Source organism: Pagrus pagrus, assembly GCF_965226575.1.
Source record: "Pagrus pagrus genome assembly, chromosome: 22".
Taxonomy (NCBI): Eukaryota; Metazoa; Chordata; class Actinopteri; order Spariformes; family Sparidae; genus Pagrus; species Pagrus pagrus.
This window is the reverse complement of record NC_140204.1, coordinates 6,692,561-6,706,848: the sequence shown is the minus strand read 5'-3', so window position 1 is coordinate 6,706,848 and position 14,288 is coordinate 6,692,561. Positions and strand designations below refer to the sequence as shown.

General features: G+C 41.0%; 1 protein-coding gene across 1 annotated transcript; it reads left to right on the top strand.

The window, feature by feature from the left end:
- Positions 1–1,874: 1,874 nt before the first annotated feature.
- On the top strand, positions 1,875–11,428 carry LOC311251127 (sterile alpha motif domain-containing protein 9-like). Its single transcript, XM_084343443.1, has 11 exons — positions 1,875–3,611; positions 3,735–6,452; positions 7,165–7,227; positions 7,315–7,358; positions 7,458–7,522; positions 8,221–8,435; positions 8,521–8,771; positions 9,154–9,276; positions 9,417–9,540; positions 9,822–9,857; positions 10,001–11,428. The coding sequence occupies exons 2-11, from the start codon at positions 3,752–3,754 to the stop codon at positions 10,078–10,080; spliced, it is 3,702 nt and encodes a 1,233-aa protein (XP_084199569.1). The 5' UTR covers positions 1,875–3,611; positions 3,735–3,751; the 3' UTR covers positions 10,081–11,428.
- Positions 11,429–14,288: the final 2,860 nt, after the last annotated feature.

Here is a 14,288-nt window from a genome sequence, read left to right as displayed (position 1 = left end):
ATCATTAGATAATGCATCTCTAAGGTGTTTAGGACCAAGTACTATAACTTCGGTTTTATCTGAGTTTAACAGCAGAAAATTGCAGGTCATCCAGGTCTTGATGTCCTTGAGACATGCATGGAGTTTAGTAAGCTGATTAGTTTCATTTGGCTTTATTGATAGGTGTAACTGTGTATCATCTGCATAACAATGAAAGTTTATGGAGTGTTTCCGAATTATATTTCCTAGAGGGAGCATATATAAGGTGAATAGTATGGGTCCAAGCACAGAGCCTTGAGGAACACCATGACTAACCTTGGTATACAGGGATGACTCATCATTAACATGTACAAACTGAAATCGATCCGATAAATAGGACTTAAACCAGTTTAATGCGGGTCCTTTAATGCCAATTAAGTGTTCCAGTCTCTGTAGTAGAATGTGATGATCAATGGTATCAAATGCAGCACTAAGATCTAGTAAGACCAGGACAGAGACAAGTCCTTTGTCAGAAGCGATTAGGAGGTCATTTGTAACTTTCACCAGTGCCGTCTCTGTGCTATGATGTGCTCTAAAACCTGATTGAAAATCCTCATATAAACTATTTTTATGAAGAAAGTCACATAGCTGGTTGGCGACTGCTTTCTCAAGGATCTTGGAGAGGAAAGGGAGGTTGGATATAGGTCTATAGTTGGCTAAAGTTTCTGGATCAAGATTAGGCTTTTTAAGGAGCGGTCTAATTACAGCTAGTTTAAAGGATTGTGGTACGTATCCTGTTAATAGAGACAGGTTGATCATTTCTAGTAAAGATGTGTTAATTAAAGGTAAAGTTTCTTTCAGCAGCCTAGTTGGGATGGGGTCTAGGAGACAAGTTGTTGGTCTAGATGAAGAAACCATCGAAGTTAGTTGGTGGAGGTCAATGGGAGAGAAGCAGTCTAAATATAAGTCAGAATTTAGAACTGTTTCTGAGGTTCCTGTGTTTAAAGATACAATAGTGCCAGTTGAGGGCAAGCGATGATGGATTTTGTCTCTAATAGTTAAAATTTTATCATTGAAGAAGCTCATGAAGTCATTACTACTGAGCGTTGTAGGAATACATGGTTCAGTAGAGCTGTGACTTTCTGTCAGCCTGGCTACAGTGCTGAAAAGAAACCTGGTGTTGTTTTTGTTTTCCTCTATTAATGACGAGTAATAGCTTGCTCTGGCATTGCGGAGGGCCTTCCTATATGTTTTAAGGCTATCTTTCCAGGCTAAGCGGGATTCTTCCAAGTTGGTGGAACGCCATTTCCTTTCAAATTTCCGTGATGTTTGCTTCAATTTGCGGGTATCCGAGTTATACCAGGGTGCTAACCTCCTGTGCTTTATAGGTTTCCTTTTCAGGGGGGCAATAGAGTCCAGTGTTGTTCGCAATGAGCCTGCAGTGCTATCAACAAGATGATCGATTTGTGAGGAACTGAGGTTAGTGGAGGAGTCCTCTATTATATTGAGACATGGCATTGAGTTTAGTGCCAGCGGTATAATTTCCTTAAATTTAGCTACAGCACTATCAGATAGACATCTAGTGAAGGAGTTTTTGCCTAATGGTGTGTAGTCCAGTAATAGAACTTCAAAAGTTATTAAGTGATGGTCTGATAAAAGAGGATTCTGTGGAGAAACTGTTAGATTTTCAATCTCGATACCATAAGCTAGAACAAGGTCAAGGGTGTGGTCAAAACAGTGAGTTGGTTTATGTACACACTGAGAGAAGCCAATAGATTCTAATAATGAGATAAATGCAGTACTAAGGCTATCATTAACGACATCCACATGAATATTAAAATCACCTACAATAATTACTTTATCTGATTTGAGGACTAGACTTGATAAAAACTCAGAGAATTCAGATAAAAATTCTGAGTAAGGACCAGGTGCTCGATACACTACAACAAATAGAACTGGCTGTAAAGTTTTCCACGTTGGATGTGAAAGACTCAGAACAAGGCTTTCAAATGAGTTATAATTTAATTTAGGTTTAGGAATGATTGACAGACTTAAGTCATAAATAGCTGCAACACCACCTCCTCGGCCGGAGCCTCGAGGAATGTGAGTATTAATGTGACTGGGTGGAGTGGATTCATTCAGGCTGACATATTCTTCAGGATGCAGCCAAGTTTCAGTAAGACAGAATAAATCAATATTACAATCTGAAATTAAGTCATTTACTAGTACAGCTTTCGATGACAGGGATCTGATATTTAGGAGTCCGCATTTAATTCTCTTGTCTTGTTTTGAGATTGCAGAGTTGCTGTTAATTTTTATTAGATTTTCATGCACAACTCCTCTTCTGTGGACTTTTGATTTGATTAATTTAATTAATTTAGGTGGTCGGGGGGCAGACACAGTCTCAATGAAGTTTTGGGTGTGCAACTGATCTAATGGAAGCTCAGAGAAGCGTGTAAGACTGCAGCTCTGCCTCCTGGTCTCAACTCTGGGTTGTCAGGCTGGTTGTTGGCTAATGAAATGGGTTAAATTTCTAGAGATGAGAGCCGCTCCGTCCAAAGTGGGATGGATGCCGTCTCTCCTAATGAGACCAGGTTTTCCCCAGAAAGTCCGCCAATTATCAACAAAGCCCACATCGTTTGCTGGACACCACCTCGACAGCCAGCGGTTGAATGATGACATGCGGCTGAACATGTCATCACTGGTTAGGTTTGGCAGGGGCCCAGAGAAAACTACGGAGTCCGACATTGTTTTGGCGTAGTTACACACCGACTCAACATTAATCTTAGTGACTTCCGACTGGCGTCGCCGGCAGTCATTACCGCCGACATGTATTATGATCTTACTATATTTACGTTTAGCTTTAGCCAGCAGTTTCAAATTTGATTCGATGTCGCCCGCTCTGGCCCCTGGGATGCATTTCACTATGGTCGCTGGTGCCGCTAGCTTCACGTTTCGTACTATGGAGCTGCCAATAACCAGAGTTTGTTTCTCAGCGGGTGTGTCGCTGAGTGGGGAAAATTTGTTTGAAACGTGAAGCGGCTGGTGGTGTAACGTGGGCTTTGGTTTGGTATTATGCTTCCTTCGTTCAGTCACCCAGCCGCCCTGCTGTCCCGGCTGCTCGGGAGTTGCCGAGGGACGGCTAGCTGAAGCTACGGTCGCTCGGTCCGCACTAGCTAAGTGGCTAACTGCAGCAGTTACAGTCGGAGTTTCCATGCTGCGGAGCCGAGCCTCCAACTCACTGAGCCTCGCCTCCAACACTACAAATAAACTACACTTAATACATGTACCAGTATCACTAAGGGAGGCAGAGGTGTAACTGAACATCTGGCACACTGAGCAAGAGAAAAGAGGAGAGCGAGAGGGAGAGAGAGAAGCCATCGCTAGCTGATAGTGGCTAAGCTAGGACACGATAGATTAGCCAGCAGAGCTAAGAGAGCTACAAACAGCAGCAAGCCCGGCGACCAAGCTATAAACACAGAGTATTGTTGAATGCCTTAGTGGACCAGCAAGTGCCCGATCACAAGCGGGATCTCGGTCGCTGCAGAAAGGAATACAACAATAATCTGCTTGGACGAGCCGGAGCAGCACAGTTACGCTATCAGTCAGTAACACAACAACAGGAAATGACGCAATGACGCAACACGCTTACCGTAGTACGTAGCAGGTCAGGCTGACGTCTAATATGCATACATTCTGATTGAAAATCTGTTTACTATTGTTTTGTACAGTCCAAAGCGTTCTCTTTGTTAATTGGATTTTTCTTTAAGTTACAGAAAACTGAAAGTGTGTGATGGCAAGTGGATTACCTCTGTCCACTGCTCAAAGTGGGGGTGATGAAGTCAGACATTCGCTCTCTCTGTTGGATGTTCTCGATCCAAATCAGTTCGAAGGAAAGTCTTTTGAGCCAAGTCTTCTTCAGCAGACGGAAGAAAACTTCTACAGAGGGGCCCCACCCGAATGGTTAAACTTTTACATAAGTGAACAGTTAGAGTCAGACGGCACAGGGACTCCTTTCATCAAACGGGATGGATACAGTAAACTTGTGGAACAAATTTGCGAAAGACAAAAACACCCTCTGATATCAACTGTTAAACTTAACCACCAGGCAGGATGTGGGGGAACCACACTGGCTATGCAGGTGTTGTGGGACCTGAGGAAAACCTTCAGGTGTGCTGTTTTAACTGGATCATCGTCAGACATCACAAATGTAGCGAAGGAGGTTGTGCACCTTTTCACAGCTGGCGGTCGAGGCCACCAGAACACTGTGCTGCTGTTACTGAATGATGATCAGATTTTTGAAAACCTGCAAGACAGCATTATGATGGAGATTGCTGAACAGAAGATAGTCACCCGTATGCCTGTGGTGATCTCACTCAGCTGTGTTAGAAAGGATGCAGTTCTACAGAGTGACCATGTCGTCCTAGAAGCAGCACTTTCTGACACAGAGAAGCAAAAATTCAATGAGAAGAAGGAGGAGCTCCGCAGAAGGTTTGGCAGTAAATGGGGACAATTCCATGGCTTCAACATATTGCAAACCAATTTCTCTCAAGATTACGTCGAACAAGCATGTAAAGTAATCTGTCCTGTCCGAAGAGCAAAAAAACCAAAACAACACCAGCTTGCTGGCTTCCTATCCCTGCTGAATGCCTATGTACCAGGCTCATATCTCCTGGAGAATCAGTGCCTGGACTTACTCAAACACAAAGACTACAGATTTGGAGACATTTCACTGGAGGACAGAATGGAGCCCTTTAGTCATCTCATCATCACCTTCCAACAAGATACAAGATCCGAGAAAAGAGTCCGCATGGCTCACCCAATGATAGCACAGTGTTGTACTGAACTGATGGCTGAGGCAGGTGTGACCAGAAGTGACACAGCAAGAAACTTCTTAAACCATTTGTGCAGAGATGAGGTCCCTCCATTTTTGCATGGATTTGTCAAAGGCATGCTGACCAAAAGAGAAATGAAAAGAAAAGAGAACCCAGAGGTCACAGGAGAAACAGAAAGATTTTCAAGACTGATTCTAGATATTCAGAAAAAGGAGGGCAAAGCTGAGAGTGAATCAGTGTTAAAGCTGGCGTCAGAGAAATTTGGTCAAAATCCATATTTCCCACAAGCACTTGCACGATTTTACTACATAGAACTAAACGACTACAATCAAGCAGAATACTGGGCAAACAGAGCAAAGGAAAGAGATCCCCAAAATTCATTCATTGCTGATACACTGGGCCAAGTCCATAAGAACCACTTGAAGAACACAGAGTTTCATGTCAATCCAAGAGAAATTTTGCAACTGGCCTCAAAGGCCATCGACGCTTTCAAAGATGAAGAACAACTTGCTGAAAAGGAACAAGGGACAGACATGAAAGAAGATGGCAAGACCAAAGTCTCTCGTATTTTTAACACCAGAGGGCAGTTTGGTTACCTGCAGGTTTGCAACCTTGTGTATGACCTACTTGTCAAACAGAATGAATGCTGGAGAGGAGTTCTCACAAAGGCCATGCCCATGGACTCTGTCCTGGAGTTACATGGAGACAACCAAGTCTTCGGATTTAAAGATCTGATAAACAGCCTCAGAGATGAGGTGGAGAAAAAGTGTGCATTTTTTGATAAATATCTGAGTTACTCAAAGCGAGACACGAAGAAAGATGATCCCTCATACCTTGTCGAAGACATATCAAAATGCTACACACATTATGTCAGAAACTCGCCACCAGAACATGTCAAAGAAAAAGGGGCTGATTTCATCCAGAAGCTTGAACAAAACCTGGCTGACACCTCTGCTGGACCACTCTCATGTCTTGACGGAGAATACACCGAATCAGAGCTTAAAGAAATAACCACACGGTGGGAAGAAATCTGTCTTTGCAAAGATTCAGTAACAGCTCTGGTCAGTTACATCTTTGCTCATATCAAGTTGATGAACAGGTGGGCAGTTCTTCCCTGTGAATGCAAGTCTTTAACGGCATTTAGAAAGAAAATGCCCCTGAGCTTCGACAATGCACCTGAGAGCCACATGTTAGCCCTCCTCTTGTCCTGGCCTACAAACGGTGAAGGCAAATGTGCCTCAGTTAGTCAACTAATTAAGTGTATGCGCCTCTCTTATGAAAAAGCATACGAGAAATACCTTCGATCAAGACACCTCCGCCCGCTGTTTTTCATCGGAAAAGCTCAAGGTCTGAAAAGAATTGTCCACAGAACAATCCTCGAGGGATTGTTTCTGGAGCGCAATAACAACACAATTCAAGATTGGAGCAACAACTGGAGTAGTGAGATTTTCAAAGATACCATGGTCCAAGATCGCCTTCTCAAAGTCGATGGGGAGGTGCGAAACTACAGACTTTATGCAACTTTTGGGGGCACAGAGATTCAGGTGGATGCAAACATGCGAAACAGCCTGTGGAAAAAACGGCAAGTTTCCTTTTACCTTGGATTTACCATCAGAGGTCCTGTGGCTTTTGGCATCCAGACAAAACCTGCAAAAAGGGGTAAGAAGGGTAGCATTGTATAAGTTAAGCATAATTAAATACGTACGTGGAAGATGTTCTGAAAATAGTTCCAGACAAAGGTGCTGTTGGGGATTCTGGAGAAAGATAGTCGATTGTTGAGTATGGCTTGAGGGTGGTGTAAGATTGGTTGTTAGTGCTCAGATCGAATACCAACAACCAATTGTTGAGTCTCATTTTGGATCAGTATTTGTGTCAGAGGGTCAGGGGTGGCTCAGCAGCATTACAGCCTCGGCAATACATTCTCACTCCCAACACCATCAAATTTGGCAGCAGGGTTAGTGCCCTTGAACTTGAACTACCCCTCTAGTATCAGTTTTAGATGAAGAGTACTCCACAGTCAAGGCAGCAATAACAGATCATTTGTGTAAGACTTTCAAAATAAAGCGTGCTGACAAACAGTTTGCATAGTATGTCATTTAAGCAACTTTTGGAGTGTTATGATGGGAGCAACCATTATTAAAGTGTAGGCTACTGCTAACTAACTGCCACAAGGGGGAGACAACCGTCCTATACTTCAGCTTTAAACACTGTAAAGGAAAATGTCAGGCTGTTAACAGGAAAGGTTTTATGGTGTAACCAGTGCGCCTGAGGCATTGTTTTAGGAGAGTTGCATTTCTGTTTTTAAATGTTATTTTACAGTATATTGTTTGCACCACTAATGAAATCCCATCCCATTGGTACTGTGTGGCAGCAGAAATTTCAGAGATGGATACCTCAGAGTCAGAACTGTCTCCATGCACAGACACCACAAGAGGTAAGTACAGAAAAAATGAAACTATGTTTTATGTAATTTTGGCGTACCAGCCCTTTTAAACTTGTGTTTTGAATGTGTCTTTAAAAGAACCCTCTGGGAGGGTGAAGTTTGGAGCAAGTTGCAGTAAAATGGTAAGCTTTTTTTGTTTTCGTTCTTTGTTGAGCTTTGTATGTTAATTTAGAAAAACAACTGCTCATAAAATAATATGTATATTTTGTCTTCTGAAACAGGACTCCAGTGATTTGACCAAGCTTCAACCTGAAGTGATCAGAGTCGATGACGTTCATACCTATAGGTAAAGAATTAGTCTTACGAATTAATGCACAGACATGAACTGAAAAGCAATGTTATAACAGTGCAGTTTATGACGAATAAACACATTACATGTTTTAATAGCTTAAAAATGGCAATCTTGAAGATTTCACTTCTGTTTAATTTGGTGACATCCGAGTTACTGTAGGTAACAGCAAACTAACTAACTGCAAATCCCTGAATTGAGGGGTTATGCAACCATGATTTAATTTTATGCTGCATATGGCACAATACTGCAAAGAGCACACAGTTCACTGAGAAGTTGAAGGTGTGCAGCCTGTCGTTTGCAGCTCGTCATCTATCGGCTTGCTCCTTTTTTCCATTCCCTTCGCAGACTGTGTAAAACTACTCCCTGAAATGTTTTAAGCTGATGAGCTGTAGACAAATTTAATTAAAACACACATTGCATTTCCTGTCACTACTTCATAATACAAGTTAAAGGAACTCAGCTCACTTAAAAATGAAAATTAAGAAATTATCTTCTCATCCACATGCTGATGGAAAGTTGGGTGAAGTTTCATAGTCCGCAAAACATTTCTGGTGCTTCACAGCAAAACAGCGTTGCAGCATTCTCCTAACTGGGGACTGGGGAGGAGGGACGAGTGGGCCAAGTGTGAGTGTGCCCTAAATTATAGATTGTCCCTCTAATGCAGTCATTTGCTTCCCCTTTCACAAAATTAGCCTCCAGTCTGAAGCAGGTCAGTATGAATGCAGTGTGTCTGCCCTGCGCTGGGTTTGTAAGGAAAAGGTCAGCTTCACATACCAGTTTAGCTCGTGGGAGGAACATATGAGGAGGCCTCTGTGCAAGGAGTACATGCAGGCAGGACCTCTACTGGACATCAGCGTCACATCTGGAAACATAGAGGAGCTGCATCTGCCACATTGGATCTGCGTAGGTGAGTAGTCATGTAATTATACCTATGAATAGGTTTACGCATGCATTTTCTTGTCACTAAAATTGTACATTTTGGACTTTAACAGATCAAAACTCCACCATGTCAGCCATGTTTGCAGTTCTACATGTGGACACCAAAGGCAATGTTGTGGAACGAGTGTCTGAAGTGACAACGTCCCACATCAAGTTCCTCCAGCCCACTTTCTTACCAAAAGGCGTCATCATCCAAAAGAAACCGGGCATTTTGATTTACTGCGACGTGTTAATATACAAGAGAAGCAAAGAATTCCTCACATTGGATGTTTACCTGGTGCCACGTGATCCCGCTCTAAAACAGGTGTCTATTTAATTTGTAACCGTAGTTTATTCAAAGTATTAGTAGATAACAGCAACAACAACGGAAAACAGTATATTTTATGGTCCATTACCAAGGGAAAGCACCACAATCGTAGCAAGGTAAAGTCCAAGGCTAATTTTTCAATTTGAGAAAGTTGCATTGTGGTAAAAAAGCTGTTAATTCGTAAGACTGTGAAAATAACTTAAGTTAGCATGCCAACCAGCTAGCTCCAGCAGTTCAATGCTCCGGTGCTAGAAAGGAGTGCTTTTCTGAAATAAGGTCCAGTGAGGGAAACCGGTAGGGCAGTGACTTCGCCCCTCTATGGTGGCTATACTTCCAAAAATGTGAATTTGAGGATGTTTCACTCTTTTTTTTTTCACAGGAAGTGGAACAAAACTCTTGTGGATCAGTAATAATCCCAAAACCAGGGCTAAATAAGTCCCTTAAAATGGGAGATAATTTCCTCCTCACGACAGACAAGGCGGATGCGAACATTCAACCAAGCGTATGTTTGAACAGTTTTAATTTTGCCATCACATTTTCATTTCATTATTTAAAACAGTATCATTGGGAAAGTATCCATTAAAAGATCCTTGCTAATGATGACTGGGAAAAAATGTAATGTATTTATTATGTTTTCCACAGACACAAGAGCTCAGATATGATAGTAGCAATGTCTTTAAAGTGGTCATCAGAAATGCAGACAGCGACTTCACCCTCAGGCTTGAAAGTGAGCAGGAAACTGTCTGGACATGTACTATTCATGAAGGTCAGTGGTTTTAAAATAATTTAAACAAATTTGTTTGAATCTCCTGAACCACATTAGGCTAAATGTGCACAGCTGGATAAACATATGACATGTATGTTGAAAATGTTCCAGTGGAAAGCAAGAAACATTTAATCAGCTCAATCTCCAGTAACAACAGATGCTCTGAGATCATCCGGTCATGAACACAGGAGAGAAAATAATTCAGATCAGACTTGGAAAAAGGATCACCGGAGGGCTTCTGTCAGTAACTAATCCGCACTGTAATATGTGTTTCATTTCAGGAGACTATCAAAATCAAAGCACTGATCGTGTACAAGGTAAGAAAAGACATTTAATTTAAAAAAAATCTTAATTAGGATCAAGCGTGATAAGACGTTTTCAAATTGTTGCTTCAAACACCTGCTTAACTTCTAGTATTCACTGTTTGTTTGCTTTGTTCTTATCTTCCGGGACACCTCAGGGCAGCATTTCGTTCAGGCAGCTGTGATTACCAGCGTAAACGATACAGGAGCTCGTGGAGAGAAGACTGATCTCAAATGAGAACTATCAGCTGTGAGCTTTAAAGTCACAAGATCAAGTTTGTGACAAAAGCTGGCACAAGAGGCAAGGACGGTCTCTATGAAATCCTTCCAAATACTGAGAATATGGACAGTCTCCTCTCTGAGCTTGAGGGATCTGGATAACAAGAGTAAATCATAAAAGTGAAAAACTGTTGCTTTGAACGATACATGAACATTTGACACTGAGATGAGAGGACAGCAGGACGCCCACTGTGTATGATAACATGTTATTTTAACTGTAACTCTAAAGAGGCTCCACTGAATATAAAAAAATGTAGTCGAGTCACCACAGAAAGATGAGAACTGTAAGCAGTACACTGAGGAGAATCCAAGCTGACAACAACTGATTTTGAACTGAGTAAAAAGGTTTGGATTTGCACAAGAGATGCATGAATGTACTTTTTCTTCTGGATTTTTTCTTGACTTTTTTAAAATATATTTTTTACTACTTTTATACTTTATTTTTTACTTTTTTGTCATTAAGAGTTGGAGGTGACGCGGAAGATGCTGGACCCAGTAAATGTTCAGCATCCTGAATGTACTGCTCCAACAGCGAAGCACTTTCAGTAATGAACTCACTTCTATCAGATGAAAAGAGCGACTTCTTTAAGAAAATGAAGCTCCTGAAACTTTTGTCTTTTGCATAATATGTATTTCAGCATTTTGTTTATGGATTTCTGAAGCGTCTGACAATATGAAACCTATTTCAACTACTACTATGCAAGCGTATTGTCAGAGGACAATTATAGTTTTTTTCCCACATATTCTTAAAATATTGTTCTTTGGATGTTAATATCATGTAAATATTCAGTCTTTTACATTAAGCAAGATGGGTTTGGCAAACCCAATGAAATTATAATGGACGCCCAACATTAAAATCCATGTTTGAAGACACATACAGTTTCTCTTGTTTACATGGGTGTGTAAACTGTATTTGGCTTCCTAAAGCTGAGAGTAGGTTCATTTTCCTCATCTTCCTAGAACTTGTGGAGCTCCAGCTCGGGTATTAAAATGTAATGTAATGTTCTTTAAGGAAGAACACGACCTTTGATGTTTTGCTGTACTGCGTGTCACTAAAGGCTTTGAAAATGTTTTGTAAAAAGAGATTTGAGGTTTGTCTTGTTTTATTTGTACAATCAAAAACCTAAGGGTCCACATAGCTAGTCCAGAAAAATGTAACGTGGAATAATCCAAGCATATAAAGAGTTTTAAAAGAGATGAATTATTAAAATCCTGTGTCATTGATTTTATTTCCTATGTTATCTACTCTTCATTTGTGTCTATATTGTCAAAAAAAAATAAAGAAAAATAAGATTGTCTTGACTTTATTTCTGCAATGATAAATCCACTCCTCCACCGAGGAGACTGTTTAAAACCAAGCATCAACTATCTTTTCTTAAACTTAACAAAAAAATCTCTCCCTAAATTTAGTTATTGTTCCTAATCTGAACCAAACTGGCTTTCTGACAGGAAGGCTTTGCATGTCGCACACAGACACTGAAGGGTACCTTGTGTATCTGTATGAGAAAATAAGAACGTGTGGATAAAAAATAATGAAAAATGCCAAAAAACTCATTATCTTGGGGTAAACAAGACATTAAATGACAAATTTAATTGAATTGACCTGAATTTAAACCCTTTTTTAAGACAAAATTTTCACTGTAGCATCTAAGCTAAAAGTGTTAGTATGCACCCCGTCTGAAACGGGTGCATGAACTTGACTGCGAGTCAAGGGTGTAGCCTACATATTGTCTTTTCAAATCAATTTTAGGATTTCAGAGCTTCCAAAGACTTGTATTACGCTGTATGGAGCCATTTTATACGTTCTGAAGCCTTGACACTGTTTCGACTAGTATGTCCAGATCATTTTATAAGATCACCCACAAGGGGTCCAGACCTCGGTAATTATTTCCTAAATATCTAAATTAAAAAGGTTGGCGCTATATAACTGTACAATCAGGAGTTTAAACGCCTGGTCAGTCCTTAAAGTGTCTTTATGGCAGCTCTACTTTTATAAATCTATTATTTTATCATTCATGCATTATAGGTTAAGAGGTGGTCAGCTGGTCCCAGGTCTGCTGGTGCTATTCTACCACAGTCACTCCTCCACATAACTGTTCAAAGCAGCACAATGACAGAAGCGGCAGCAGGAAGAATCAATAACTAAAGGGGTGTGTCAGACGGTAAAAGACTTCCGTGAAGGCAGCTCTCCTGTGTCCTCGCTCATCGCTGCTCAGAGATTGATCCACAGATAAGAGAATTGGTAAGAGAATTGGTAAGAGAACTGGGATGACCTGCAAGATGTTGGACAAGAACGACTTCCTGTTCAAGTGAGGAAACGACAAATAAGAGACATGAAAGGTACGAATAGTTATTTCCTGAGTTGACTAGTGTGTGTGTGTGTGTGTGTGTGTGTGTGTGTGTGTGCGAGAGAGAGAGAGAGAGTGAGTGAGTGAGTGAGTGAGTGAGAGAGAGTGACGCAAGGGGGTGCGTGCTTAAAGGTGCCGATTGCTCCAGTATGTCCTTACACTTAAAGTGAAAGTGATTCAATATCCAGTCTGTCTTTCATGGCTGTATCACTATTTTTGCTACTTTTTTCTAGTTAGCAAGTTGTAAGTACAGTGGAAACCGCTTATAGTGATCACGGATATAGTAATCAACCGCTTATATAGATCAAAAGGCTTGGGACAGAATCATTTCTATACAAATACTGTTTAAATAATTCGTTTATAGTAATCAAGAAATCCGCTTATAGTGTTCATTTTTGGTCATTTTATGGATGAAAACATGCGCAAAAACAATTTAAAAACTATGTGTTGCCTACTTGTTTTATTTTCGGCAGTGTCCCTTTGACGTGCGCTGCAGCAGCCTGCACATGTTGCTGCGCTGTGTCTTGTTGTGCCGTGTGCGTCACCTGGCTGGCTGAGCCACATGGCTGTCGGTGCGGCGCAACTCATTATCACTGGTTGTTTGTGTTGTCTGTCAAAACATGGATGAATGAAACCTATCGACTTTATATCGATCGCGGACGTCAGGAATAGATTTTCGACCCCCCCTCCCGTCAAACGATCCGGTCTGACAGTGACATATGTTCATTCATGAAAACCATCTCGAAACACTCTCAGTCAAACAAGGTGGGGAATGAGAAATCTGCGGCGCTACTAGCCTAGTTCGCTCATTTTAAAAACACAGCGCCTACTGATCTGAGACGTGTCACGTGAGTTACTGTAAATGCTGTGTGGAAACTCTGTGGTCTGTGATTGAGGTGCAGACGGGTGAGTTTGGAGCTGACGAGAGGATCGCGCTGACGAACGTTTCGTTACATTTTTCTCATTGAAAAACTATACAACTGGCATTTAGATGATGTTCTGCATAAAAAAATAAGTGAAATAATAACAATTAGGTTTTAGTAATCAACCGCTTATAGTGATCAAATGTACTCTGGACCAACGTGATCACTATAAGCGGTTTCCACTGTATCATTTTAATGCTCATCATGCATCATACAGTATGTGAGGCCAAATATTCAAACCAGGTACAACAAAATAGATCGCTGTCCACTTGTATGAAAAAAGTGCCCTGGAATGACCTGTTGTTGAAATTTGTTTAGCAAATGTGATGAAGACAGAACAAGTATTAACTCATCTTGGGCATGATGTATCATGGCCTGGAGGGACCTGGTGTTTATTCAGAGAACAAGGAAGGTGACAGACCTGCTGTGATGTTTTTATCAGGCATCATTATATAACAGACAGTTGCTTACACATCCATGACCTAGTTATCTGGCTACTAATGACTTTTGGAATTGTTGCAATATTGTTGACATTGAATATTATGCATGATAATAAACTCTCTGATACGTCATCCTACATGTATGTACCTGTCTTCTTGCAAATCTACCCACCCAACTGTGGTGCGGTGTTTAACAGAAATTTCACCTTTCAGGTTACATAGCCGCCATTCGCAGATGACTTGTCAGAGGTGTTTGCATCACGCAAGAACAAGGTAAGAAAAGTTCATTTTTACTGCAATAATCGGTGCAATTATCAAAGTTTAAGTGTTTGCGAGTAAAAGAACAAACAGTGCTAAGCATTTTTGTCTTAGATTAATCTGCAACAGTTTTTGTTAATGTTGAAAATGAAACTCAACTGTCTTTGACCACTGTCTTTTAACTAATCTAAATGTGGA

Coding starts and splice junctions, on each gene's coding strand:
- LOC311251127 (XM_084343443.1), top strand. CDS start 3,752: ATGGCAAGTGGATTACCTCTGTCCACTGCTCAAAGTGGGGGTGATGAA. Junction 7,359..7,457: donor GAGCAAGTTGCAGTAAAATG/GTAAGCTTTTTT, acceptor CTTCTGAAACAG/GACTCCAGTGATTTGACCAA. Junction 8,772..9,153: donor GTGATCCCGCTCTAAAACAG/GTGTCTATTTAA, acceptor TTTTTTTCACAG/GAAGTGGAACAAAACTCTTG.